This window comes from Colletotrichum fructicola (genome assembly GCF_000319635.2).
Source record: "Colletotrichum fructicola Nara gc5 chromosome Unknown KSG_Nara_v1_contig08, whole genome shotgun sequence".
NCBI classification, from domain to species: Eukaryota; Fungi; Ascomycota; class Sordariomycetes; order Glomerellales; family Glomerellaceae; genus Colletotrichum; species Colletotrichum fructicola.
The window spans coordinates 3,496,057-3,520,923 of NW_027094058.1; the positions used below are offsets into that span (position 1 = coordinate 3,496,057).

At 52.5% G+C, this 24,867-nt stretch overlaps 8 protein-coding genes across 8 annotated transcripts; 3 read left to right on the forward strand and 5 right to left on the reverse strand.

The window, feature by feature from the left end:
* Nucleotides 1-198: 198 nt before the first annotated feature.
* CGGC5_v014052 (putative MFS-type transporter) lies at nt 199-1,983 on the reverse strand (the record flags this gene model as incomplete). Its single annotated transcript, XM_032024847.1, has 2 exons — nt 199-445; nt 497-1,983. The coding sequence occupies 2 exons, from the start codon at nt 1,981-1,983 to the stop codon at nt 199-201; spliced, it is 1,734 nt and encodes a 577-aa protein (XP_031878471.1).
* Nucleotides 1,984-3,968: 1,985 nt separating this feature from the next.
* CGGC5_v014053 (uncharacterized protein) lies at nt 3,969-7,780 on the forward strand (the record flags this gene model as incomplete). Its single annotated transcript, XM_032024848.1, has 2 exons — nt 3,969-4,386; nt 4,443-7,780. The coding sequence occupies 2 exons, from the start codon at nt 3,969-3,971 to the stop codon at nt 7,778-7,780; spliced, it is 3,756 nt and encodes a 1,251-aa protein (XP_031878512.1).
* Nucleotides 7,781-8,751: 971 nt separating this feature from the next.
* CGGC5_v014054 (uncharacterized protein) lies at nt 8,752-9,769 on the reverse strand (the record flags this gene model as incomplete). Its single annotated transcript, XM_066153028.1, has 2 exons — nt 8,752-8,936; nt 9,004-9,769. The coding sequence occupies 2 exons, from the start codon at nt 9,767-9,769 to the stop codon at nt 8,752-8,754; spliced, it is 951 nt and encodes a 316-aa protein (XP_066007602.1).
* A 1,387-nt stretch (nt 9,770-11,156) lies between these two features.
* Nucleotides 11,157-12,561, forward strand: CGGC5_v014055 (uncharacterized protein; the record flags this gene model as incomplete). Its single annotated transcript, XM_066153029.1, has 5 exons — nt 11,157-11,254; nt 11,320-12,216; nt 12,287-12,321; nt 12,378-12,457; nt 12,523-12,561. The coding sequence occupies 5 exons, from the start codon at nt 11,157-11,159 to the stop codon at nt 12,559-12,561; spliced, it is 1,149 nt and encodes a 382-aa protein (XP_066007601.1).
* A 1,100-nt stretch (nt 12,562-13,661) lies between these two features.
* On the reverse strand, nt 13,662-14,065 carry CGGC5_v014056 (uncharacterized protein; the record flags this gene model as incomplete). Its single annotated transcript, XM_032024852.1, has 2 exons — nt 13,662-13,837; nt 13,897-14,065. 2 exons carry the CDS (start codon nt 14,063-14,065, stop codon nt 13,662-13,664), a joined length of 345 nt encoding a protein of 114 aa, XP_031878442.1.
* Nucleotides 14,066-14,931: 866 nt separating this feature from the next.
* Nucleotides 14,932-18,606, reverse strand: prtP (PIII-type proteinase; the record flags this gene model as incomplete). The annotated part of the gene is made up of 1 exon (XM_032024853.1): nt 14,932-18,606. The coding sequence occupies one exon, from the start codon at nt 18,604-18,606 to the stop codon at nt 14,932-14,934; it is 3,675 nt and encodes a 1,224-aa protein (XP_031878443.1).
* Nucleotides 18,607-21,794: 3,188 nt separating this feature from the next.
* Nucleotides 21,795-23,571, forward strand: atnN-5 (Aspercryptin biosynthesis cluster-specific transcription regulator atnN; the record flags this gene model as incomplete). Its single annotated transcript, XM_032024854.1, has 2 exons — nt 21,795-21,844; nt 21,942-23,571. The coding sequence occupies 2 exons, from the start codon at nt 21,795-21,797 to the stop codon at nt 23,569-23,571; spliced, it is 1,680 nt and encodes a 559-aa protein (XP_031878444.1).
* Nucleotides 23,572-23,892: 321 nt separating this feature from the next.
* CGGC5_v014059 (uncharacterized protein) lies at nt 23,893-24,553 on the reverse strand (the record flags this gene model as incomplete). The annotated part of the gene is made up of 2 exons (XM_066153030.1): nt 23,893-23,903; nt 23,962-24,553. The coding sequence occupies 2 exons, from the start codon at nt 24,551-24,553 to the stop codon at nt 23,893-23,895; spliced, it is 603 nt and encodes a 200-aa protein (XP_066007735.1).
* Nucleotides 24,554-24,867: the final 314 nt, after the last annotated feature.

Below are 24,867 nucleotides of genomic sequence, written 5' to 3' on the forward strand. Positions count from 1 at the left end.
ATCAGGAGACCTCCTACTCCATTCACACCCTACGCATCTAGCGTCAAAACCAGTAAATATCGTTTTTCGAACGGAAGCCAACTTTTCTCTACGCCCACGGACATTCCACAATGAGCTTAGTCTCAATCAGCATCATCAGAGGTGATCGTGTGCCTTGCGCTGCACATCGACAATGTCCCCAAGTGGTGATTTACCGGCTCACTTGGAAAATCCATCACGGATTTCGATGAATCTCAAGTACCTGTCCTTGGCCCAGCGTCTGCATCTCTTGCCATAGATGATCATGGGCAAACTGGTACCCATGATAACAAAACTCAGGACGCCAAGAACGATGAAGCAGTTCTCCATGCCGGTATCGAGCCAGTAGCTGGCAACAAAAGTGAAGACCATGGCAATCGTATTGTTGATCACAGCAACGCCCACCATGCCCTCGAGAACCATCTCCCTGCATAGATTTTAGTTGAAGCGCAGGGATGGTAGTATTTCTGTAACTTACGGGAAGGCATCGGCAAGATATGCCAAACTCAAGTCTCCGGCGCATCCATAGCCAAAGCCAATGAAGCCGAGTCCAACATACGGAACGGGCCAGTCCCATCCACGTGCTGATCCAATCCCAAAGAGCCACATGCCTGTTGGGAAGATAATGGTGCATAGCGCCATGAGATAGAGACGGAACTCAGCCTCCATGACGCCCTTGTTTCGCTTGATCATCCACTGCATGAACTTATCACTGCCGTAGCCACCGTACGCGCAACCAATCAGACTGCCAATAAGGGTCGGTAGGTTCATGTTCCCAACTTGCGCAGGCGTGTAGTTCCAAGGCTCTCCGTACCACCAGTCCTCCTGCACGGTGAGATAGAACGTCAGGCAGATGTTCTGAAGACCCCATTGCCAGCCGGCGTACCAAACGGCGGGGAATGTGAAGACGCGCAGGGTGTGCCAGAGGCGGTGGAAGTACTGTTTCGCGCCGGTACCCTGGAGGTTGGGTGCAAGAGTGATGATGCGAATCCTATCCCAGTAGGTCTTGGGCCGGGCATAGGAAACAGAGGCACGGTGCCGGGCGGTCTCGGTCCGCCCGAGATCAACATCGTGACTGGTATGCTCCTCCACAAGCTGGCTGCGCTTCTGAGTCGCATCATTTGCGCTTGCATCCTTTCCATGGGAGCCATTCTCTGAAGTTTTCTCTGCGATCGGGGCGCTGTGTGGTGCGTGATCAATGTCACTAGTCAAGTAGCTGTCGCGGTTGAACTCCGTTTCCTCAAGCCCGAAGAAGAGCACGATCAGACTGACGCCGCAGATGATGGTGCCCAACCAACCGATCCAACGCCAGCCGAGATGGCTAGACACGTTGGCACCAATCAGAGGTCCCAAGTAGGTTCCAATGGCCGTTGCAAAGGTGTAAATACCGAGCACACTACCGGTCTGGTGCTCAAACCAGATGTCGAGAAGAGAAAGTTGGACCGTCGCCTCTCCGACTGACTCCGCAGCGCCGACGAATAACTGCGACCACACAACGCCATTGACGTCGGTGATGCGCGCGTACCAGATAAGACCGCCAATGTTGAGCAGCATCGAGATAAGATACCCAAGGCGCCGGCCGTACAAGTGAACGAGCGGCGAGCTCAGCAACGTCCAGTACCCGATCGCAACGAACAAAACACCCGCGCCGGTGTTGAACACGTCGTAGCTGATGCCGTACTCCTCATTGACGCCGTCCGCGCCCGAGCCGGCGTTATTCGAAGTGGCAGCCGTCAGGCCCACAATGTACAACACCAGACAGGAGTGCCAGATTTTGCGCGCAAGCGACCATCGCAGGGGGTCATTGGGGGAGTCCGTCGGCTGCGGGACGAGGACGATGTCGCCGTGCTTCAGGAGCGACGCATCGCTGGAGAAGGTGCTGCCATTCTCGTCGTAGAGGCGGCGCGTGCCGGGGATGACTTCGTGTTCTTCAAAGTCGCTGGTGTGTTGTGGTGGAGCGGCCATGAGGGCGGAGAACTTTCGCTTGGTCGCGTGCGCACGCGAGCGATCAAAGATAGCGTTTTTTTTTCCTTCTTTGCGCCGGGGCGCAATTTGGGTCTGCAGTAATGAATTTTGATGATAACTTCGTCTATGAAGCCGACGCCTCCAGCGTCGCTATTGTCAACTTGGAAGCATGCCGTGTCTTGGTGATCGAAAAGGAGGAAAGAAGGAGAGAGGCGAATTTTCGCAAAGAAAACCGAATTTTCTTATCTTGAATTGGACCCAATTAAACACAAGTTTTAACGGGTGGCCGGCCCGGTCCTACGCAGGACGTCATCTCACTTTGGAGTGGTATCGGGGGCCTCAGAACTGCTTAGTGCAACTTGGAGAGTGGGTTCCCGTGCTTATTGCCGTCGGTCGGGCTTGAAGATTCTGCGGCCCAAAGAGCGAGGGATGGGATAACAACGGGGGTATGTAGGATTCGGGGTTGATTCATCAATATCGGTGTTATGAGGGCTATGAGACATTGTCATGTGAAACTTGAGATAGCAATCGATCACAGGACCTTGATCTTTTAAAAAGAAGTCAACACGAAAACTCAGACCTTGAACTGATCATGAACGATGAATGTGGGATGGTCGACGAGGACCAGACGCCGTCACCTTATCAGGACCCATCCAAGCCCGTCCGAGTCAGCCCAGCCCCACGAAGCCGGCAACCCCTGTCACGACGCAGGAACGCAAATGCGCGGTCCGTACCGCAAGAACTCACCTGCAAACATTCTGGCATTTGCTTGTTGGTCTATCCATGATTGGCCTAAAGGTTAAACTGAAGGCGTAGAGCCAAAATTACTCCACGTAATGATACGTCTGCATCCCGTCCCAACGACAGTCTCTAACTTTCCACAAATTGAATGGGGCTGAAGGTAGAAGATGGAATTCGCTAGTGTACTGCATAGCATCTGTGTGTCTAAGAAGTCAGCATCTTCCCCAGCGGACTTCAACTTACCCGCGACGATGATAATCCATTCATAATGTCAAGATGAACATCAGTCGTCGAGATGGAAGAGATTGGCTCAGCGCTATTGCAATATGACAGGCAGCCACTACATCTCTTGGTCTCAACGGCTGTGCATCAAGACTTACGCCATCACGTGCTCGTGGCCAATGACAACCTCAGATGCATCAGCAAGCGCATTCTCGAATTTTAGCTAAAACTTGGGAGGATTTGGAAAGGTTGGGTCTGGCCCATCTCCAGACTCCCACCTCCAGCCCAGGAGGACCCCCTGTTGATGGTCTTCAGCTAGGCGCCGGAAAGCGGGGTTTGAAGGTGATGCTACCGTGCTGCCTAAAGACTCAAAACACCGCCATAGAAGGTGAACCACTTCTTAGGCAACCATTTAGAGACCCGAGCCTGTGGCCCAGATCGACCTTTACAGAGTCCGATATACGTCGAGTCCCTGTCTACATTCCATTAATCTGGTCATTGCAGACTCATGATTGACTGAGAAGGCGATGATTTGTGGCGTCATGCAGGGGTGTTACTGAAGTCCCTCCTTCAGCGTGCCGGCTGCCAGTTTTGAGTCTGACATGCATTGCCAAGCGCAAGCTGAAGCGGCATCCGGATCTAATGCAAGGCTTCTGGGGTCTAAAATCAGGCGCGGCTCAGAAGAAAAGTGCCCTCACTGGCCAGCGAATTCGCGATCGGGAGAGTTGACCATGTGGTTGACGGATAGGAAACTCTTCCCCTGGCCGTGGGAAGATGGGCCCGCAGCGTTGAATCCTACGACCTCTCCATACATAAGTGAACACCGCTGCGCCCCCGAATGATTTCTACCAAAGTTCTCAGCGTGTATGTCTTGGCATTGCCGTTCAGCGATGTGGTCATGATAGGATAGATGCATTGAGGCTGCCTCTTTTCGCGATCCGATCCAAGCCCTACGCCCGCTGAGCGGGTACAATCGAATCCTCCGAAAGTTAATCAGGCGTAGCCCCGGCCTGACTACCGGAATGGCGCCGCACGACACGGAATCACGGACCTCGGCGCTCGGCGCCAACGATTACTTCACCGGTAGCTACGGTCGGCCATCCACGAAGCCTTTCACAACGAAGGAAAATGACGCATATCCAATGGAAACTCCTGTGGATATTCGCCCGACACCGGACAGCCACCATGGACTACTGAGCGATCCCACCTTTAGTTCAGAAAAGGGCAGCGCGAAGGCAGGTGGGAATTCTATCCACCGCGTGGAGAATGTGAGATGGCGCCCGGTCTGGCTCCGACCAGTTACTCTATCGACCTTCCTGGCGCTGTTCATCGCCTTGACAATCGCCCTTCCCGTGATGCTTTGGTACTCGCAGGAGAACGATGGCCTTGTCAGAACGAGAGAGAATCTTGTCTACTTGTGGCGATTCGGCCCAACCGCAAGTAAGTGCAATTCAACTGAGGACGGGGGATAGACTGCTGACTTTCATTGATCCTAGTCCTAACCATAATCTCCTTGTTTTGGGCCCGAGTCGAGATTCAAGCCATGCGATACATGCCTTGGATGGCCTACCGTCGAGCACAAGAGCGGGGCACAAATGAAGATATATACGATCTCGATTATACAGCCATGCTGTCCCCCGCAATTCTCTTTCAATCCTTGAAAAGAAAGCATTACTTCGTCTTCCTCATCTGTTTTGTCTCTCTCATCCTCAAAATCCAGATCGTTCTCGCGCCTTCCCTCTACAGCCTAGCCGCCATCCGAGTCTCCGAACCGGCCGAAGTCCAAGTCCTCAACTCCTTCAACACAACCGCTCCGGCGACGACTTATACAGAAGGAAGCGCTTACTACACGGCGAAGGCTCTCGTCAACTTCGACATGCGCTTCCCCTTTGGCGTCAATGGGAACCTGGCATATCAGACCTTCAAATTCAGCAACGGCACCGCGCGCGGGACGACCAGCTCACCCTTGAGCGTCGACGTCGACGGCTACTTTTCGAAAATCGAGTGCCTGAAGATGGAGGACTACACCGCGTCCGCACCAGTCGTCTCCAGCTTCAATTACCACACATTCAACGTCAGTCTTACGTTTCCGGGCTGCGACGCCCAGGTGCCTGTGATTAGCGACAGGATCCTATGGGACAAGAACAAGACTGCGAAAGGACAGACTACCGGAAACTGGGTGGTCACCAATTCGGTTGGCAAGCCTTGTCCGAACTTGCCGCAGCAGTTCAACCAGTCGCTTTACTACGCGGCGAGATTCGGGGGCTCGACCAAGAATGCATCGCAGCCGGACTTCCTTAACGTTGCAGCGGTGCTCTGCACGTCTACCGGCTGGGTGTCAAAGGTCAGAGTCGTCGACGACGGTGTCAGCCCTAACGTTACAGAGTTGGCGTACGTAGTAAAGACGCCTGTCACTGCTGACCTATGGACGATGCTCAACTCGGCTATGCCCGAGGCTGGTGGTCGTTGGGGCACGACGGGTGTTGGCATGGTCGCAGGGCCGGTTGATTCTCTCTCCCAATTCAGAGGGGAATCGCTCGCAGTGGCAGTGAACGTCTCGAATCCGTTATTATACACCAACGAGATCCTCCAGTTCGCGGTATTGAATATGTCCCAAGCCCTTGGACCCCTGCTTGGACACTATCGACTTCGGGTCGATGACGAGTCCCAACTAGCTGTGACCGGGTCTACCGTCGACAGCGTCAGCAAGCTGGTTGTCAATCAATGGGTCTGCTGGACCATGGCAGCGCTGTTTGCTCTGCTCAGTCTTGTGGTTGCATCAGTATTGCTTCGGCACACGAGTCGCACTGCGGTCTGGTACAGAGACCCCGCGACGATTCTCGGCAACATGATCTTCTTCAAAGAACATCCTGACCTCGCGGACCGCGTTGCCCATAGTACCTCTCCGTCAACGGTCTGGAGCCATTGCGATTTTACGCCACTGGTCTTGAGAACCTGGGCTCGAGGTTTGTCTTCTTTGCTCACATTCGCCATCGTTGTCGGGCTCTTGTACGCTTTGAGGGTCTCGAAGACATCGCAGGGGTTAGCAACAGTAAGTGAGGAAGGGTACCTTCATTTGCTTTGGACTTCGATCCCAGCTCTGGTCATGCTCGGCGTCTCCCTGTACACAAGCTGCTGCGACTTCGCCTACAGGGGCTTAGCTATCCTCTCGTGTCTTTCTACTCGCTCGTGCAGTGCGAGGGATCTCGATGTTTCCTTGATGGATATGCTGGGCCTTCGAGCCCTCTACCTTTCTCTAAGGAAGCGCGTCTGGGCCGTGACATTGTCACAATCACTCGCGATTACTTGCGCCTTCCTTACGACATTAGTATCTGTCATTTTCACGGTCGAGTCTATTCCCGACTCCCACAACATCCAGCTCCAACAGGAAAGTTGGTTTGGCTCGACAGAGATTGGGAGAGGGCTTGACGGACTATCTCTTTCGAGGAGCAACCGGCAACTCCTGAGCAGTCTTGTGACCAGACAAGGTGAAGCGTCGCTGGCGTACCCAAAGAACACCTACGATGACCTTGTGTTCCCGGTCCTTGGTGGTGTTGACACGGTTCCAGTATCACCAAACACTACAATTACAGCCACGGTGCCGGCGGCAAAGCTGCACCCGATGGAATGCTTCAATGTGCCCGACTCAGAGTACAATATCAACATCACCAACTGGGTAGAAGAGACAAAGTACTACGAAGCCATAATCACTCAGCCGTTTAGCTGCCCCAATGGCTCCACAGCTGCGTTGTTGAACCGCTTGGACATGGGCGTCGCTACGAATCGACTTGGTGTCTCGTACATGGCGGATGTCTTCTATTCTCCGCAAAACACGGCCGATATCAATATGGCCTGTAGTCTAGGCGTCAACGCCACTGACTACGAGTACGCATCATGGAGATATCAGACGTACGCTTGGGGCAAGTTCTCGACGGAAAAGAATGGCTTCAATTACTTCTCAATGTGGAGATGCAACTACACCTGGGTCGAAGCAACCACGCAGGTTCATCTGGCCGCGAATGATGGCGAGTACGTCTTGGACCCCGAAAGACCGCCTCAAGCAGATCTGTCTACGATCAAGCCATGGACGCCTACTCTCGACATACCCCATGTCGATCAACAATTCATCAACATCCAAGTTGGCGATGCCTATCCCCAACTAGCCGTCGCCGACTTGCTTGCTGGTTGGATCGGCGAACAGTTCAAAGCGTTGATAGAGCCGTTTGGAAAGCTTCCTCTCGAAGCACTCGGAGACGCAGGCCAGGATGAAGAGATCCTGCAGGGCCTCCAACACAACTACGGTCTTGTCGCCGCGCAGCTGGTCAACATCGAAAACCGATACAACCTGACAGCACGCTCCAGGAACGCGGCGCCACCTGACCAGCTTCCAACTTTAGAAGCAGTCGTCAGCGACAATGGGAGACGTCGCCTGGTGCAGAACGCAACAGTCACGTACATCTTGTTTGCGATCCTCGTAGCCGTGGCGTTGACTCACATTTCCGCGGTACTTTCAGTAGTAACTAAGCGAATGGTGGGCAGGAATTGGCCATTCCACTTGGATGTCAAGGGTCTGGCTCCTGATGGGTTTCACAGCATGGCGACCATGGGTGCACTGTTGCGAGGGTCCAATGCGTCAGATCATCTGCCGGAGAGCACCCAGTTGTTGTCGACAGACGAGCTTCATGGCAGGCTATCCGATCTAAATTTCCGGCTGGGATGGTTCCAGCGTGCGTTGGGGCAAGCAAGAGTGTTCACGATTGGGGTCAGAGGGGATGGTGACTTTCAGTACTTGGGCGGCAAGACGGCCAAGGTCGATGATGGAGGAACGCTCTAATGAAGTAACGGTCTGTATGATAGCGTAAAAGTAGAAAGTTCATTCACACAGTCATGAGGTATGTATGCTGAGCGGAGTTCGTCCGACAAAAATGGGCACCTGGACCACATGAAGTGAGGGCATCAAAAGAGCAAAAGAAGGTCCATCCAGGATTCGAACCTGGGCTTACGGAAGGGTTTGATTGTGAGATCAGAATCCGACGTCCTAACCAACTAGACTAATAGACCGACTGTTGGATGAATGCGAGAGTCGCCATTGCTGATTGTGTGGGATGGAACCAGGGGTTGAAGCCCTCGGAGTGGGTACTTCACGATGCATGGGTAGACCGGCCGAGAGTGGGGTGAGAACCTTCCGGCCGAACCTCTGAGAGAGCCACCGCCTTCTATTTCTCAGTATCTCGAGTTTTAATCGACAGTCCGACCCCAAAAGCGTAGTTCATCTAGACTTATAAAGCAAGCAAGGGCAATGAAACTAAGAAATGAAGCCCGCAACCTAGCCACAGGAAGCAAACACATATCCAGCCAGCCATTGAACTGGAGTTCTTTGAAGCTAATACTCAGTACTAGATACGAGGAGGACATTTTTGATCCCAGTGGTTACCCCAATAATAGCTGAGGCAGCAATATTAACCAAATCTACGCAAGCATCTCGGTTGCCATTATGACCGAGCCCAGCAGCCGTAGACACCGAATGGAGGCGTCCGCAAGCGTCATGATCACATCGACGGGAGCACGAGGTATCTCATTGAGGTCATAATATGCCTCAATTCCATGGTGGTGTCCTTGACCACGATCCTAGACTAGTTATTCCCCTCTCCTTCGGGGATCAACATGCGATGTTGGCCGCAGCCAGAGACCAGCGACAAAGACGGAAGAAAGAGCCAGAAGGGCATTTTCCAAGTAATAGCCAGTCCAAACAACTTTGGTCCAGCCGACATACGTACTATCCCGGCACCGTAACCTTTCCGTCTTCTACTTGGTCAAGCCAGCCACAAGACCGGCGAACGAGCAGAGGACGGCGACGAGACCACCGACTTTGATCAGGTAGTTGAAAGCTTCAAGACCCAGGCCACCGGCAAAAGCGCTCTCGCAGAGGCGGATGATACCGACGGCGAACACTTCGTCGAACATATGCATGATCAGGGCAGTAAGCCACTCTGCAAGTAACAGTTAGCAATTTTGTACATCGCGGTCTTGTTCAGGGGAGCTCGGGAGACTTGCCACCAACGAACTCAGGCATGCCCCAGGCGATGACACACAAGACTGGTCCAGACACGAGGCCGGGAGCCGCCATGACAGTCAAGCCAGCGCTCATGAAGGACAGGTAGATGAAGTTGGTGGAGCGAGTGATAACCCAGTAGTGGAGGGACGCAAAGGAGTTGTGGATTCCAGTCTTGAGCTCGATGACATATTCAACAATGAGGTCTCCCAGAGCTTCGATAATGGGGACGAAGGCGGGGTCGTCATCATGGTGGGTTTCGCAAGGATCCGCGGTGACGATGGCCTCAAGGTCATCGACAGAGTAGAGGCCCAATGAGACGATGCGAACGAGGTAGGAGAATGCATTCTTGCCGAAGCTGTGAGCATGGTCGCTGGCGGCAGACACAATGGCCTTGATATCACGCTCGACACCCTCCTTGATGCCCGAAAGCTTGTTCTCGATGGTGTGCTTGAAGTCGTCGAAGGAATCGATTGGGCAAATGTCCATAGAGCCAGGAACGGCATAGATATTGTCGCCAGCCATCTTGAAATAATCGTCCATGTAGGTCTGGTTGGCGGAGATCTGGGTAACGGCAGAAGCCTCAGGAGAAGCAAAGCGATGGTCGTAGGGAACTCTGACGGTCTCAGCGCCGACACCGCGGAAGAAAACGCCGCCGAACCAGCCAAGAGGGAGCTGGTCGCGACGCTCGCCCTCGCGCTCGTCGTACTGGACGCCAAGCATCATCAGAAAGATGCCGGCCAGGAGGAGAAGCATATTGATGGCCTTCATGATGAGGGCTGGGGCGATTTCGATGTGTTTGATGAGAGGAGCAATGAAAGTTTGGTAGAGTAGGAGGTGGTGATAATTCGGGTTGCTTTGGTTGGAATCAAAACAACAAGACCAAAATTAATTATTTTTCTGAGTGCCTGCCCACCAGGTCATGTGACGGACCCTTCTCTACTGTTTAGACGCGTAGAAATATGGCTACATGACGCTTGAGGTGGTTGGGCTTAGACGCGTAACATGGCTTTGGTGCGTGGTTGTGAATTGACGACTAAGACAGACCTTGCAACTGCTCACCACTACAAACTCGGCGAGTTGCGTACCTTAGTGAACTCTGAACACCTGCCAAAGACCCACTGCAGAAAATTCCCAAAGGACAAAGGGGAAGACAGGAAGCCATTCCTCGTTTCATGAAATAATACTTGCTTTGCTAGAGTTAAATGCTGAAGCAGGGACAAAGCTTTCACTACCAGAAGAGCTGATATTTGAGGCAATAAAAGTTCATCATAGATGCTACATAGACTCATATTCGATATCGTGGGACTTTTGTATTGCTTGAATGGAAGTTTGATTCTAAAGTTGCTACTTGGAGGTTCTGCTCCGAGTTGTGTTGTCCATGGGTCCGATGCATACAGCGAACTGAAGGGCACTCAGATCGTGGAGAAGTGATGCGGAGGCTGGCAGTAAGGCTACTGCCAAGAAAAAACTGCAATTGAAGGCTCCGCCATGAGAAGTACGAAATAATAATAATTCCACATCTGGACCTCATATCCTACCTGTACTTAATGATACGAGCCCAAGTGGATGATTACGTCGTTGGGTTCACTCAGTCAGTGACCGCTACTTCGATTTGGCAATTGCAGATTTCGAGACGCATATGCAATGGCACAGCTAAGGCAGCCGTCAGGCGGTGTTACTCGTCACAATGTGCAAAAAGTCAGCAATGTGACCCAACAGCTGCAGCGAGACCAGGCTGAGACCATGTTGGTGCTTCGCCTGGAAGGAAGCCCACACACTCAACAAGGCGCTAACCGCAAGCGACGGTCTGCTTATGCCGGTAATCCCACGCCGCATGAACGGCGGCCTCTGGACTTTTTCTACTTTTTTTCCACTTCTCGTCCACTTCGAACCATTACCGAACACAGCCCCCAGCCACGAATCCATGGGGGCACTCTGTTTGCATTTCTCCTGAACAACCAAGTCAGTTTCGAGGATCAGGCTGTGAGGGCCTGAATCATTTAAGCAATCATGTTTCCGAGCGTATTTGCCCCTCCCGCAGAGGAGTCGTGTGCTTCCAGTCTTGGCTTTGCGACTGGGACTGTTACAGTGGGACGGCAGCTTTCATTGCCGCCTTAACTCCCGATCTTGCACCTGACCACAAAAGGAGCCCAATATGAGCTTGCACTTTACCGATAAGCTAGCATCTCTCAAACGCCTGATTCACAAGCTTCGAAGCAAATCTCGAAAGCGCCACAATGAATTCTCAGAGAAGTAATTTCCACCAGATATGCTGTCCCGAACCCAACAATACAGCCTAATTAACCAAACTTCGTTAGGGAGAATTACAATGTCCGCCATGGCAAATGCTCGGCGCCCAGCAGAAAGGACATCTATAGAAAGGACTTAAATGTTGGAGATCGAGAGCGAGTTTGGGGCGGGGAAGATGCAGAAGATATTCAACACACAATTTCTCGGCATCCGGAGTTGACAGCAATTCCGCCCTCGCCCGAACGCGTGGGCCCCGGCTTTTCAGCCAAACAAGAGCAGCTGAACAATGAGGCGCAGCAGCAAGATTTGTCACCTCCTCCGCCTCCTCAACGTCGTTCAACACGTTCAAAGACTTGGGAGAGCGTGAAGAGCGTCAGCGTCAGCTCAATACGATCTGTGGCCACAGTAGCCCAGAAGGCCCTCGTGTGCATGCCCCGGCTGACGCGGTCCGAGTCTCACATCCCTCCTCAATTCATCCGCAATCCGGTAGTGCCAAGGGCAGAGCCAGGATCGCAACCTGAAGAAATAACTGAAGAAGAAAACGACCAGCTATCACACGAAGTTTCTCACAACTCATTCGCAAAGTCCAAGCATCCCACCTTCCCACTGGACAAATCGACAATGTCAGATTCCACAGAACTGGCGACTATCCGAGCCAAACTGAAGGAGCGCGAAAGAACATCCGAATACTTCAACCAGATATGGGAAGATGAAGCACTGCCGCGCTTGAAGGAGACCATGGTCAAAGGCAACATCACAGACTATAATATTTCGATTCAGGCTGACTACAGCGAGTACGGTGTCCTCAGAATTGTGGAAGTTGTTACCAGGAAAAGGCTACCAGACAACACAAATCAAGAGCTCAGAAGGAATGTCTCCAAGATATTTACGCCGGAGAGGTCACTGCACGTTACCATATCTTTCACCATCGGAGTCGTCAAGCGCACCTCTGGAACAGAAGAACCGTATGCTTCACCTGGTAACGCTCGTTATCACTCACCTCTAATGGTTGGTGACTCTGTTGGATTTGAAAAGGGTGAATATGCAGCAACCATCGGTCCAGCAATCAAGTGGGGTGACCGAACTGGGTGTCTCGTAAACTTTCATCTTTTTTACGGAGCCCCAGGTGTCAACGAAGAGCAAGAAGCGCCAGAATGTCATCTTGTGCATCCAGCAGGGATCGACTGTCCCACGGGAACAATTCCGGTACGCATTGCGAAAATTGGCGCACACTCTGGATATAGGATGTATCGGACTCAACGAGCCTCGAGATCTTTCCAGGAGTTCGCTCCGAAGGTGCCACCAGATGAACGAAGAGTAGAAACCGACTGGGCATTCTGTGATCTGGAAGGCGAAGGCCTACTGCTTCAGAATTGCATTCGATATGCCCCAGATGGCAGAGAAGTGGAACCGCACTCAAGCCCGATGTCAGACACAATGAGTATCAGCCCCAAGCTTCGAATGGTCCGTTGTACTGGTCGTAGTAGCGGATTTAGGTACGCGGTCGTGTGCGAAACCCCGATTATTGTTCAGCAGGGCCCGGACCAGCCTACTACTCGTGAATGGTATCTCGAAAACGCTCCAGGACTCTTGGCCGTTGAAAAGTGGAACGCTGGGGGAATCGGCATACCGGGCGATTCCGGGGCAGCCATCATTGACGACGAAACCAGGGCATTCATCGGCCATGTTTGGGGGCGCAACCATTACGAAGAGGACGCACCCACTGGTCCTAGACTAGCCTACTTTTCACACGCCATGGACATTTTTGATGACTTCGAATCACGTTACCCCGCAATGGGCCGTCCGAGACTAAGGACCGATACCGACACAACTTCATCAGCTCCCATCCAACCCGTCGCCGGTGGCCGAGATCCCAGCAACAGAGTGACATTTGTTGATGGAGAGGTTCCACGTCGGAGCAAAGCTGGGCTGCCGATTTCAGTAGTCAAGTTGCTGGGCAGATCACTTTCTCAAAACAGTCTCGCACATAGCATAAGTAGTTCTTCGGGGACTACATTCACTGAGGAAGGAATTACTCTAGAAATTGAAGCAACGAGGAAAGACATCGGTGACTTTCAAAGTCCAGGGAATTCAACGAGGAGCATATCTTTAAGAGGCTCGGATGATGGGTTGAGGACATAAACCGTCTAAGCTGCTGTGTTCTCCATACTTTCGGCTGTTAGGGCTAGTTTCTTTCTTTCCACGTTTTCTTCATAAGTACGTTCTAGGCGGGGGTTGTCATATCAATCGGTTTGTTATTATTGATGTCATTATGTACAGTTTTTCACGTTCAAATCAAACTACTATGTACGCATTCCTTCATACAACTCATTTGTCGGCGTAGATCTCCATGGATACCACAAGTTTGCTTTGATAGCCCCGATGGGAGTCCCTAGACATCGCGCTGACCCTAGATCTTCGCAGGAACAGCAGTGAAACCGCAAGCAGCGGCAGCAGCAGTGACGGAGGTGCCGTAGTACTGCCAAACGTTCTGGGCGTTCGCACACTGGAGGCAGGCATCGTATCTGGCGATCCACTGGTAGTTCTCACAGTAGCCCGCCTCGCGGGACAGAGTGATTGAGGTACCTGGAAGCAAAGATTGATCAGCATGAGACTCAGGTCGCGTGAACAAATACTACACTTACCGCAGTTCTCGTGGCAGAGGTAGGCGGGGGTACCGGGGGCAGGAACGTCCTGGCGCTTGGCGAGCATTTCCTCGGGGAAGTCCCAAGAGACCTGGTTGCGGGTGACAAGAGGGGTGGCAGAGACCAAGGCAGCGGCGAAAGCCACGGCACAGGTGATGGAGAAATGCATCTTGAAGTTGTAGGAAGAAGTTTGGTTGTAGATGTGGATAGTGAGGCGCGAAAGATGCTGGATGAAGATGTCTAAAGAACTCTCCCTCAACTGCCCCGTACCAAGCAACCCTTTTTATCTTCAACAACCTCCGATTCTGCCTGAACTCCTCCCTCCGGCATGCCCAGAAACTTAGTCCAGAACAGGAAGTTCGTCCCTTAAACTGCGCCGACCGATATCGCGCGCGCTATTGGCATGAATCTTGGCAAAGCAACTCCACGGTGCCATCAGCCGATTCATCCCAGAAAGGAGCGGGCTGCTGAGCGTATTCAGCGGGGCCGATTCGACCGAGAACCTAAAGGGCTCCAGCGGTGGGCCCGTCCCATCTAATCTTATCAGATCATCTGATAATCAGCATCCCTGTCTGGGTCCGGGACAAGACTTCTGAACTGGATCGTCATATCCGAGGGGCCCCCCACGTATGCGACCCTAAAACTCTGATTTACGAGCTTGTTATGTAAATGATATTTTAAGGTGGCGGACTCGGACCAGCCCCAGAGCACATGTCAAAACTGCCAAAGGCCTCTGACAGCATCTTGGCGATTCAAGTGGAACTTCTTCAATCTAATGATTGAACCTTGACAATGGGCTCAACTGGCTAGGCACAATCCATTCATAGGTTCAAGGCAAAACCAGGGCATTTATCGTATCACATCGGTGCTGCGGGCAAATAGGTGCTTGATAATCTCTCAGACCAAACCTGAGTAAGAAACAAGTAAATGTCCACTCTCGGCATTTTGTATTTATGTACACGCTGTTTTGCGTCTTCAAGGTATTTAATATGTACAACGAAGCAGAGTAATTATATGGCCGAATCAGAGAAGTGATTAGGTGGCGCGCTCGCCACTGAATGCATTGAAGGACTGGCTCCTCAAGCGGGGGTTCTTCTCAAACGCCCAGTTCCTGGCATCGTACAACACCAGAGTTCCGTTTGACAATTGGATATCCAAAAGATAAACGAGGTTAAGCGTCCAAGCTTGACGGTCGCCCTGAATGCTTCCCATCGTGAAACGCAGAACATCATGGCCAGTCAGGTTCTGGTTGTACACGGCTCGGAAGTTCTTCACGTTGCAAACCTCCACGGCTTCGGCAGTAACATCGGTGAAGCTCGTGATACGATTCTCGGCGTCAAACTCATGCCCAATAATGACGCTAGAGTTGTCACAGACGAAACCGTCCAAGTCGCTGGAGTGGGACGTCTCCACGCGAACATAGTCCCATGGGCCCAGCGAGGCGGGAATCTCGGCCTCAACCGTGAACAAGCTGGCACCGTCATAGGGCGATGTCACTAGTCGGTCGTAGATAGTTGATCTGTCCACAGCTGTGTAGTACACCGTGGCTTGGTGGACCTTGTCAACGGTGGGGAACTCAACCACATATGTGCCTTGCTTCATCGAGGCGGCAAAGGCCGGCGTGAAGCGGCACATGAGGAAGAAGTCGCCGACCATGTTCTTGTTCCAAGTAGTCCAGTCAGCGAGGGCAATAGTGTACAGGCGGGTTTCCGCGTCGAAGGAAGTGGACCCTGCCTGGGCACCAGATGCAGACAGCTGGTCGCCCTCGGCGATGTCGGTGATCTCAGCGGGAACGGCGAAGGTCAGGACCGAGTCTGCCGCAACTGGACTGGGAAGGGAGATCTGAACATGGAGTTCCATCCAAGCCTCGGGATCGGTAATGAACGGAGTGTCTTCGCGGAGGCGCTGAAGCTTGAGAGAAGTGAAAGCACCTGATAGACCAGTTGGCGTGGCAGTGGCGGTGAGAGTTGTGGTGGGGCCTGGAACGGAGATAGGAACGGTCGTAGCGACGGCGGATGTTGTAGCGGGAGCAGCCGTGGAGCTCACTGTGGCAGACGCAGTTGCCGAAGGTTGTCTCGTGGTGAAAGTTGCATTCTGGCCCGGGATGGAATCATTGCCAAGCTGGATCGAGAACGGGTCCGAGAGGAAGAGCTGCCAGTCCTTCGGGTTGGATGCGTCTCCAAAGATGCGCAGAGCACGCGTGAAAATGCGGTAGCGGCCCGAGGGGATGTCCGTTCCGTTCGCGAATGCACGGAAGGTGATGAAGCTACCCTGGTTGAAGCGGACAACTTCCCTCATGGGGAAGTCCATGTACCCGCCGGGGACAACGGGTTGGGATCTGACAGAGCCAAGCCAAGCCTTGGATCCGGAACCATGTTGGGGTGGGTACGAGAACTGTTCAGTGGACCAATCCACGCCGACCAAGTCAACCGAGAACTCATATGTACCGTATCTGAAGGCGAAGTAGGTCTCTGGTGATTCTCCCTCGGCAGGACGATAGGCCCGGCCCTGATAGTCGATCGGAAGCAGGTCACCATTGGAATCATCATATCGGTACGACTCTGGGCCGTGGTGCAGCGGAGTCCAGTTGTACGTCGAAGCTTCGACGCCGATATAAGGAACGGTGATCAGGTCGTCATTAGAGCCCGCCAAGAGGACTTTGCCACTCCAAAGTGCGCCACTGTCGGCATCGAGAGATGGGGCAGACAGAGTGACCTCGATCTCCTGAGTAGCTCCAGCAGAAACAGTGACAGTCTTTGCATCCGCAAGTGAGCCGGCAGCTGACAGGAGAGGCGGGTAGTAGACGTTGGGGTACCAGATCGAGTTTCTGGATGCGACCGTAGATGCCGGGATGTGAGTGATGTTATAAGTCACTTCTTCGGCCCCTGTGTTCTGGATGCGAATTGTATGCGTGGTGACACGGTTGTCGGTATCATTCAGTGAGAGGGTCGGCTCAGAAAGCAAGACGGTCGTGCTGTCAAACAGCTTGGAGGCGTCAATGAGGCCAGCACCTTGCTGAGCAAGAGACGCAATCTCCGCCACGACACGGGCGTCGCCGTTGTTAAAGGCAGGGAGAGCTACGGCAGTCGAAGTCAGGCGGCGGACAAACTCGGCACGATCTTTCTTCGCATGCGCAAACCACAAGGCTGCAACGCCAGAGATGTAGGGCGTCGCAAACGAGGTCCCCGAAGAGATGGAATACCGATTGTCGGGGAACGCGCCATAGACGACACCACCGGGGGCTGAGACGATAGGCGAAAAGCCATTCTCGTATGTTGGGCCCCATGATGTGTAGCTCGAGATCTGGCCGGAACTGGGAACCTCTGCGGCGAATGCCGCGGGCTGGGCGTCTGCTTGAATCTGAAGACGAAGAGTGTAGTTCTTTCCAATCTGCGTCGAAGCCCAGTCACCGACGGAGGAAGTCGTCACTGCCATCAACTTGAGTGTGTCGGACCAGGGGGTCACGTCAGACATGTAGTAAGCGCCCTGCTTGTACGAGTCGAAGAGGATGCCGAACCCGAAGCCGCCGCTTGCGATGGAAGAGTATGAGCTTGCGGGAGGGCATACACCGCGCTTAGCCAGCACGGCCGAGTCTTCAGACCCAGAGCCAGCGATGTTGCAAGAGTCGCCGCTGTCTAGAACGATAGGGACATCGACTGTCTGATTGAACTTGGTGCCATCGGGTGTGACATATGAGATTTTCAACGATTGACCGCTGGAAGATACGAGCATCGCTGGCCATCCAAGAGTCTGTGAAGCCTCAACAGACCCAACCGAGACAACACCGCGGCCTGCAGCAGGAGAGCTGGCAAAGTACGGCCCCATCTCACCCGAGTTACCGGCAGCGATGATGATGAGTCTGTCCTGAGCAATCTCGCTCGCGACGCGGGAGAGAACGGAGTTGGCATAGCCAGTGTTGCTTCCAATGGACACCGAAATAATATCGCAATCGTCTGAGTCGGCAGCAAGCATACCCTTGAGGACCATGTCGTTGGAAGTCGAGTCCTCGCACCCAAAGACCTTGTACATGTAGATCTCTGAGTCAGGAGCAACGCCAGATAAGTCCTTATGCGATGCCGCAATGACGGAAGACACGAAGGTTCCGTGGCCGGCGCAGTCGGTGAGCTCAGTTGAGTTGGTCTCGATCAGGTTCTTGCCGCCAGCAACCTTGCCGATCAGAGCTGGGTGCGAGACATCAACGCCACTGTCAACAACGCAGACGCGCTGACCCGCGCCAGTGATATTGCGCTCGTGAAGCTCGTCAACGCGTGTGGCGATATGCGGGTTCCACTTCTGCGAGCCCGTGGTTACTTCAAAGGATGCATCCAGGGTGATAGGATACACAGGCCAAGCGCCAGCCACTCCGGGGATACTTTTGATGTCATCTAGAGCGCCGGTGGACTTCTCGTTGATGATCTCCACCGAAACGCCCTTGAAGCGACCGGAGATGGCAGAAAAGTCGTCCTTGACCTTAGCGTCGTATCCCAGGGATGTGATGTGGTCGACAACAGAGTCTGCGACTGTGGCGTCCTGTCTGGCGTTCGGGCCGGTCGAGGCTTGCAACTCGACGATATATCGGCCAGAAGCGGCTTCGGACGCCGGAGTGGTCAGGCGATTGCGGCGACCGGTAAAGCTGCTCTCCTCGGCCGCCGCTGGATTGAGTGCGGCAGCGAGAAGAAGCGCTTGCGCGATGCTGTACCATCGAGCCATTGCCGGCAGTCTTGATGAGATCGGTGGAATTGGCGATTGATCTCGAAACCTCGAATGTTGGTTTGACGGTTCAGGCGAAGCGAAAGCCAAGACGGCAAGGCCTTGGGTTACTATTTATTGCGCTTCGTTGCATCGTTGTTCGCTTTCGCAGGGCCCTACATCGTGAGAATGCACCCACTCTCACGAGGTCGCGATGCTTAATCTCCTCTTCATTAATTACACTTTTATGGGCCATGGCGCCGGTAACCGGCATGTAGCATTGATGCTCATGAGAAGCCAAGCTGGATACAACTCCCGAGTCTTGGCAATGACCAACGGTCTGCTTATTTTGCCCCAATGGGGCAGGTCGTTGAAAAAGACTCATCTAACTTCACCGGGCAAGGGTTCAATCTTCAAAGGTTATCAGATCATCTAATCAACGGCTATGGAGCATCGTATGCAGGCACCATCCCTACGAGAGTGGGTGAGCTCGTGTTCCGCGCGATGCGGACCAGTAAGAAATGCCTCGCTCGAACCTCTCAAGGAAAGGCTTGGTGGAGCAGTCCTCCACCAAATAAGCTCAGCTCGGGGGACTCCCCAGGGCTGATCCGATCACCGCTGGCCGAGCTCCGAGGTGATTGTTCGGGCTGGAGTTCGGAGGAATCGGCAGCGCCGATATCGTGATTGAACCTGAGCAGAAAGTTGTTGGTAGTGATACGGCCTTTGGGTGACGTCGGAGTTGCTTTAACAAAAGCTCATACTAATGTCAAACATCCATAGATTAAGCAGGTGGCTTTGTTGAGGACATCCTGCCGATATCTAAGAATCGGGCCCAATTGCTCAATGAGGCATTGTGCGATCCAAGGAGGAGGGTGTTTCTTGAATGTGACAACACCGTTTGCGACTAGGTTAAAGACAGTAGATCCAGTCTTATGACTCAGGATGACGTGGGTCATATTCGAGATGAATTGATGTACGTACATTGCTGTATGGATTTGGCGCATAAAGATGTTTACACAAATTCTGAGGCAATGAACGTGGCTTGTGGGGATGTTATGGTATTGATTCTCCAGTTGATCACATAAATAAAACCAACTAAGAATGTTCATTCATCGTCATGCGGACCAAAGACCGAACATGTAGTTTTGAAAAGTAACGGATAACCTCTTCTACGTTCAGCATCTGTTCACGGAGATCCAAGAATCCTTGAAAATTAGAATGTTTGCTTTTGAGGAATAACCTGGGAAACCTCATTTGGACTTAGTTTTAATGGACTCGGTATGCCGCACAAGCGCGACGACATTGATAGACAACACCGTTGACGGATGATGATGATCTAAGATGAAGCATTGAAGACACTACAATGCCGTGTAACGCTCAGAGGACCATTGCTGCCAAAACAGCCATCAACGATACCGAGCGCACTTCACTAAAATGTCAGGAGGATTATGGACAGCACATATCCTATTTTGTCCAGCCAGACTCACAAAAGATGACCGCCGGGGATCGAAAGGCGAAGCAACAAGTCGCCCATGACCGTACCTTGATGCAAGCTCAGAATATGTGTAGTGCGCCTTGGGAAGTGAGTTACACATATGGCCATCAGCTGAGGAATCCGAGGTCGTAAGGCTAAGCTAACAAGTGAGGACGAGTACCGTGATGGAGAATTTGGTGAGTCCATGGAGGCTTTCTGGCTTCTTCATTATGGCATGCATCCCAACAGTATCACATCTTTTCTGTCAATGTGCTCAGCTTTCCGAACACGTCAAGGGCGTTCCGCAAACTCCGTCGCATCATGTGATCGTCATTGGACTGAGACCAAAGTGCTTCTTCCGGTTTTGACGTAGAGCCCTTTCTTGTCTCTTGGTTGCAATCGCACATCCTCCTGCTCTCTTGGCAAACTCTACTGGACCGATGCTGCGATGGATCCTCACTGTGCTGGAGTAATACTCATCCATAGGCACCTCTACAACCACAACGTCAATGAATCTCACGTCAACAAAAACGCTGAGCATTGAATTCCCGACAGGGCCGAATGGTTTTAACAATATGCCCGTCATGTCCTAAGTGTAGTTCAGTGGTAGAGAGGCAGCCAGTGGGGTCTTCTTCGGTCCCCGTATCCCCATCCCTAGATCCGTGAACGAACATCCCGAGGCCCGGTATACTGCATCTTCTTCGACAGCGCCCATTGCAAGGACCAAGAATGGTCTCCTGGGGCAAACCCTTGGGTGATGTTTTGTCTCCGAAAGCAACTTGGTTGAAGTTAAAATCCTTCCACTGCGCTGTAACTAGTTTTTCTCACGTAGGGATGAACAAACATTCAGCGACATAGTATGTTTTTGCATGGGATGATGGGATCATGGTGAGTTGCAAAAACTTCGATAAAGACGCTTATGACCAGAATTCTCTCTTCCGGACGATCTTATCGAAACAGTGAAATACTAAAATCATGTGTTGCGACTTTTGACGCCGTCGCTTCAAAGTCTTCGTTATATCTCCCGGCTTCTCAGCTACCTATGCTTTGCAGTTTCGTGGTTAAACCGGAACTTCGGTTTTTAGCTCATTGGCCTTATGTGTCTGCCTAGAAGATTGATCCTCATCTCACGTAAGCTTGGCGAACCTCTCATGTTCGAGTCCATATTTGTGAACCATGTACAATTAACAAGTAAGAGTTGGTGGTAAAACAATGATGGGGACCAATCCTGCGGAAGAAATAGCAACTTATCTCCTGATATCCCCCCAAAGGCAGCCTGTCTGTGGACTTGATTCATCGCCAACACCAAAACAGGCTTAGTGAGCTGATTGTCACCCGCTTGAAAAGCGGTGTTGGTTGTCCCCAACGGTGCATCGGCGGCTAGCTCACGCCAAATCCTTACAAACAATCAGGGGTCCTGCCCACATCACGAGTCCAGATTGGCCGGCTCGCATCAATCCTTGTAAGCCCCGCCCAAACCAATCAAAGTTGGCATGCGTGGATCTCTCTGCGATCGTGTGTTGTCTTTTGTGTCCCGCCCGAGTCCGAGCAAGTTCTCCTCTTCCCGCAACCTTTTCGCGCAACAGTCGCCAATCAAGCCCCTAGCGAGTCTCGCGCCAGGCAAAAAACCACACCCAGAAAGCTCGGACTCTGGATACGCTTGCAGAAAAGTCCGAGCCTGGCCTTTGTTTCAAATGCGGAAGAGCCTGGGTTGATGAAAAGAAACAAAAAAAGTATGGCCCGCAAGGGGAACCGGAAAGTCAGGACTGGGTGCATCACCTGCAAGTAAGTACGACAGGACCCCGCCGGCGGGAGAAAGAAAAAGAACCGTGCCATGCTCGTCTCTCTTTTGCCAAGTGCAACCGTCTGACAAGATAGATAGGGCCCGGAAAGTCAAGTGTGACGAAGGCAAGCCGTCGTGCGTTCGCTGCATCAAGACAGGCCGAGTCTGTGACGGTTACCTACTGAAGATCGATGTGCGAGACCCAGTTGGATCGCGTGATGCGACTACACTCACCCTGCACCGGCCACACCATGTCTTCCCTGGAGCGAACTCATCAAGTGAGGGACACGCGCTGCAGTTCTTTTGCGAGACAGCGGGTCCGTTGATGTCCGGCACCGCGGACCCCTACTTCTGGACCAATATTGTGTTACAGTTCAGCGCTTTCGAGCCGGCTGTACGACACGCAGTTATCTCAATTAGCGATCTATTTCAACAATCTTATTATACGCCCGAGTCTAATGCGAAGATACGTTTCGACGACCAGACAATAGCTCTCAAGCACTACAACAACGCTATCCACGGGCTCAAAGACATCAAATCAGAGCATAAAGAATCAGTCGTACTTCTTGTATGCGTATTGTTCGTCTGTATAGAGTTCATACGCGGGGACAGAGAGGCGGCATTAAGGCACTGTACGCATGGCGTTGAAATCTTGAAGACCTCGCCCCAGCATGCTTGGACTCAACAACATCTTTTACCCATTTTCCGACGACTTAACGAATTTGCTTTCTTCTTCAGCGATGAGAATTCCGAATTTTCCGATATTTCGGACTTGGCGGGGCCGATACCAACCACCTTTTCAACCTTCTCCGAAGCACAAGAGATGCTCGACGGAATCTTCAACCACACAACAAGAATTATGCGTTCAAGCCGGAAGTCCCATTCACTACCGAAAACGGCGTCTGGCATGTTTGAACCCCAAAAGAAGATTTCTGTCTTTTCTCAATACTTTACCGACAAATCCACGATCAGCCGATTGTTGAATACATGGCTGAAGCTGTTCAGCGAATTCGACCCAAAAATGACAGAGCTGGATGCCTTGGCTGCCAAACACTGCAAATACGGCGCGGAGTACGGGCTCAAGATGTATCGTTGCTTCTTGTTGACCCGCTACGAGTGCTGCCGAATATGGCTCAACATTGCGTTTGATGATCCCAAGTCAGGCTATGAGAGATCAGTGGACAACTTTGACCGAGTGCTCAAGCAACTATCATGGTTGGAGTCACAGATCCCACACGAAGGGCCTTTCTCGGACCCAGTATCGCCTCCATTCGTATTCGAGACCGGGTTCGGGGCAAACCTGTTCTTTCTAGTGACAACCTGTTGCGATCTCGAGATGAGGCTGGAGCTCATCAGATTAATGTCGATTTTCGCACTGCCCAGAGAGAATCTTTGGGAAAAGGATGTGCTCATTGCGGCGGCGAAGAAGATCATCGAGGTGGAGCATGGAACCAAGTTTGAAGACCTCGCACAGTCTCCAACCGCGCCCTCGTACTCAGAGGAGACCCCGACTGAAGATGAAGACGAAGATGCAGAAGCAGAAGAGGAACCCGATTTCGGAACGCCAGAGATATGGGCGGAGCAGGGAGAGTCGCAGGACGGTTCAGGCACGGGTGAGGAAAATGGAGCTCATAAGTCTGGTAAGGTTCTCAGGCGTGATAACCTGGCACTTTTCGGCTCATACCTAATGATTTTGAATCCGTTCATGAGTGGGAAGATTGGATCATGATACCCCGCAGAAGAGCAAAACAATACAGTCAAATCTTAAACCTCTTGCATGAAACGACACTTGCCTCAGTAGATCAGAAGAGCCCTATCATTTGGCAGGTCAACAGCTGGACTCAATACCATCCATGCTTGCTCGTTCCTTGAAAACATATCCCGACATAAACAACTCAATTGTGCACTCATTGCCTTCCCGAACTCCTGGTATGTCATATTGGTCGTCTAGACAATTCTATATGGTCGTTAAATTATAATCATAATGCCCGGAAATTCCCTCGTCATATGCGTGTCCACATGCCTCCCTCTATGTTCTGTCATTATTTCTTTAACATCCCGCTGGCAAATTGATTCATCAGCAACCCTCCAATCGTTGCCCCGACTGCGTCCTTCTTACCATAGTCCTTTGGGTTGTTGTCCTTGAACGCCGCGATGGCACCTGCGCCGGCCGCGGCCGTAGCCATCCTCATCCCCTTCTTCTGCCATGATGACTTGTCCTTCCTCATCCGCCAAGCCTCAGCAGCACCAGCAACGACAGCAGCGCTCGCCGCAGCCTGTATGATATGCGCCTTGTCCGACTCTCGTCGCTGCAATCTAGACCGCGAAGTCGATGCAGCGGAGACCTTGCTGTCTTTCTGGCGGCTACTACCGTTCCCCCGACCACGGCTCCTGTTGCGTCGTCGACGCCGATCATCTTCGCTGTCAGAGTAGTCATCGTACGAGTCGTAGCTGTCGTTCCGGCGACGAGATGGCCTCTGGTCAAGCGAGCGGGCGCGGGTCTTCGTTCGGACAGGGCTGATTTCATCGTCGTAGGTGCGGCCGCGACGCCGGTGCGAGCGCCCCGCCTCAGCGGAGTCTAGCTCATGTGCGCTCCGCGACACACGGCGTGATGCACGCGGGCGCTCGTAGGAGTAGTCGTCGTAGTAGGGGTCGTCGTCCTCATGGGTTGCGCGGTCGCGGTGGTGACGATCCGAGTTCCGTGACGGCATGGCTGATTCGCGAGAGCGGACCGCGGCGTCGAGCGGTCCACGTGGGCGTGAAAGGAGAGGGGATGTGCCAAGTCTTGTGAGGAGACCGGAAGCGGAAAGGCTGCACGATCGATGGGGAGAGCTAGCGATGAGCCCGTTTTGCTTGGTCCTCGTAGTTCAGGGGAGTGACGTCTCGACTTTTAGCATCAAAGAATCAGTGTCCGATCGGATCGCAGGGGAGCGGGGAAGGACACGATTGTGCGACAATGAAGTGCTTGGTCATGAGCGATGGAAATGGATGATGAGGAGATCGTTTAATTTCTGTGTGAAAAGGA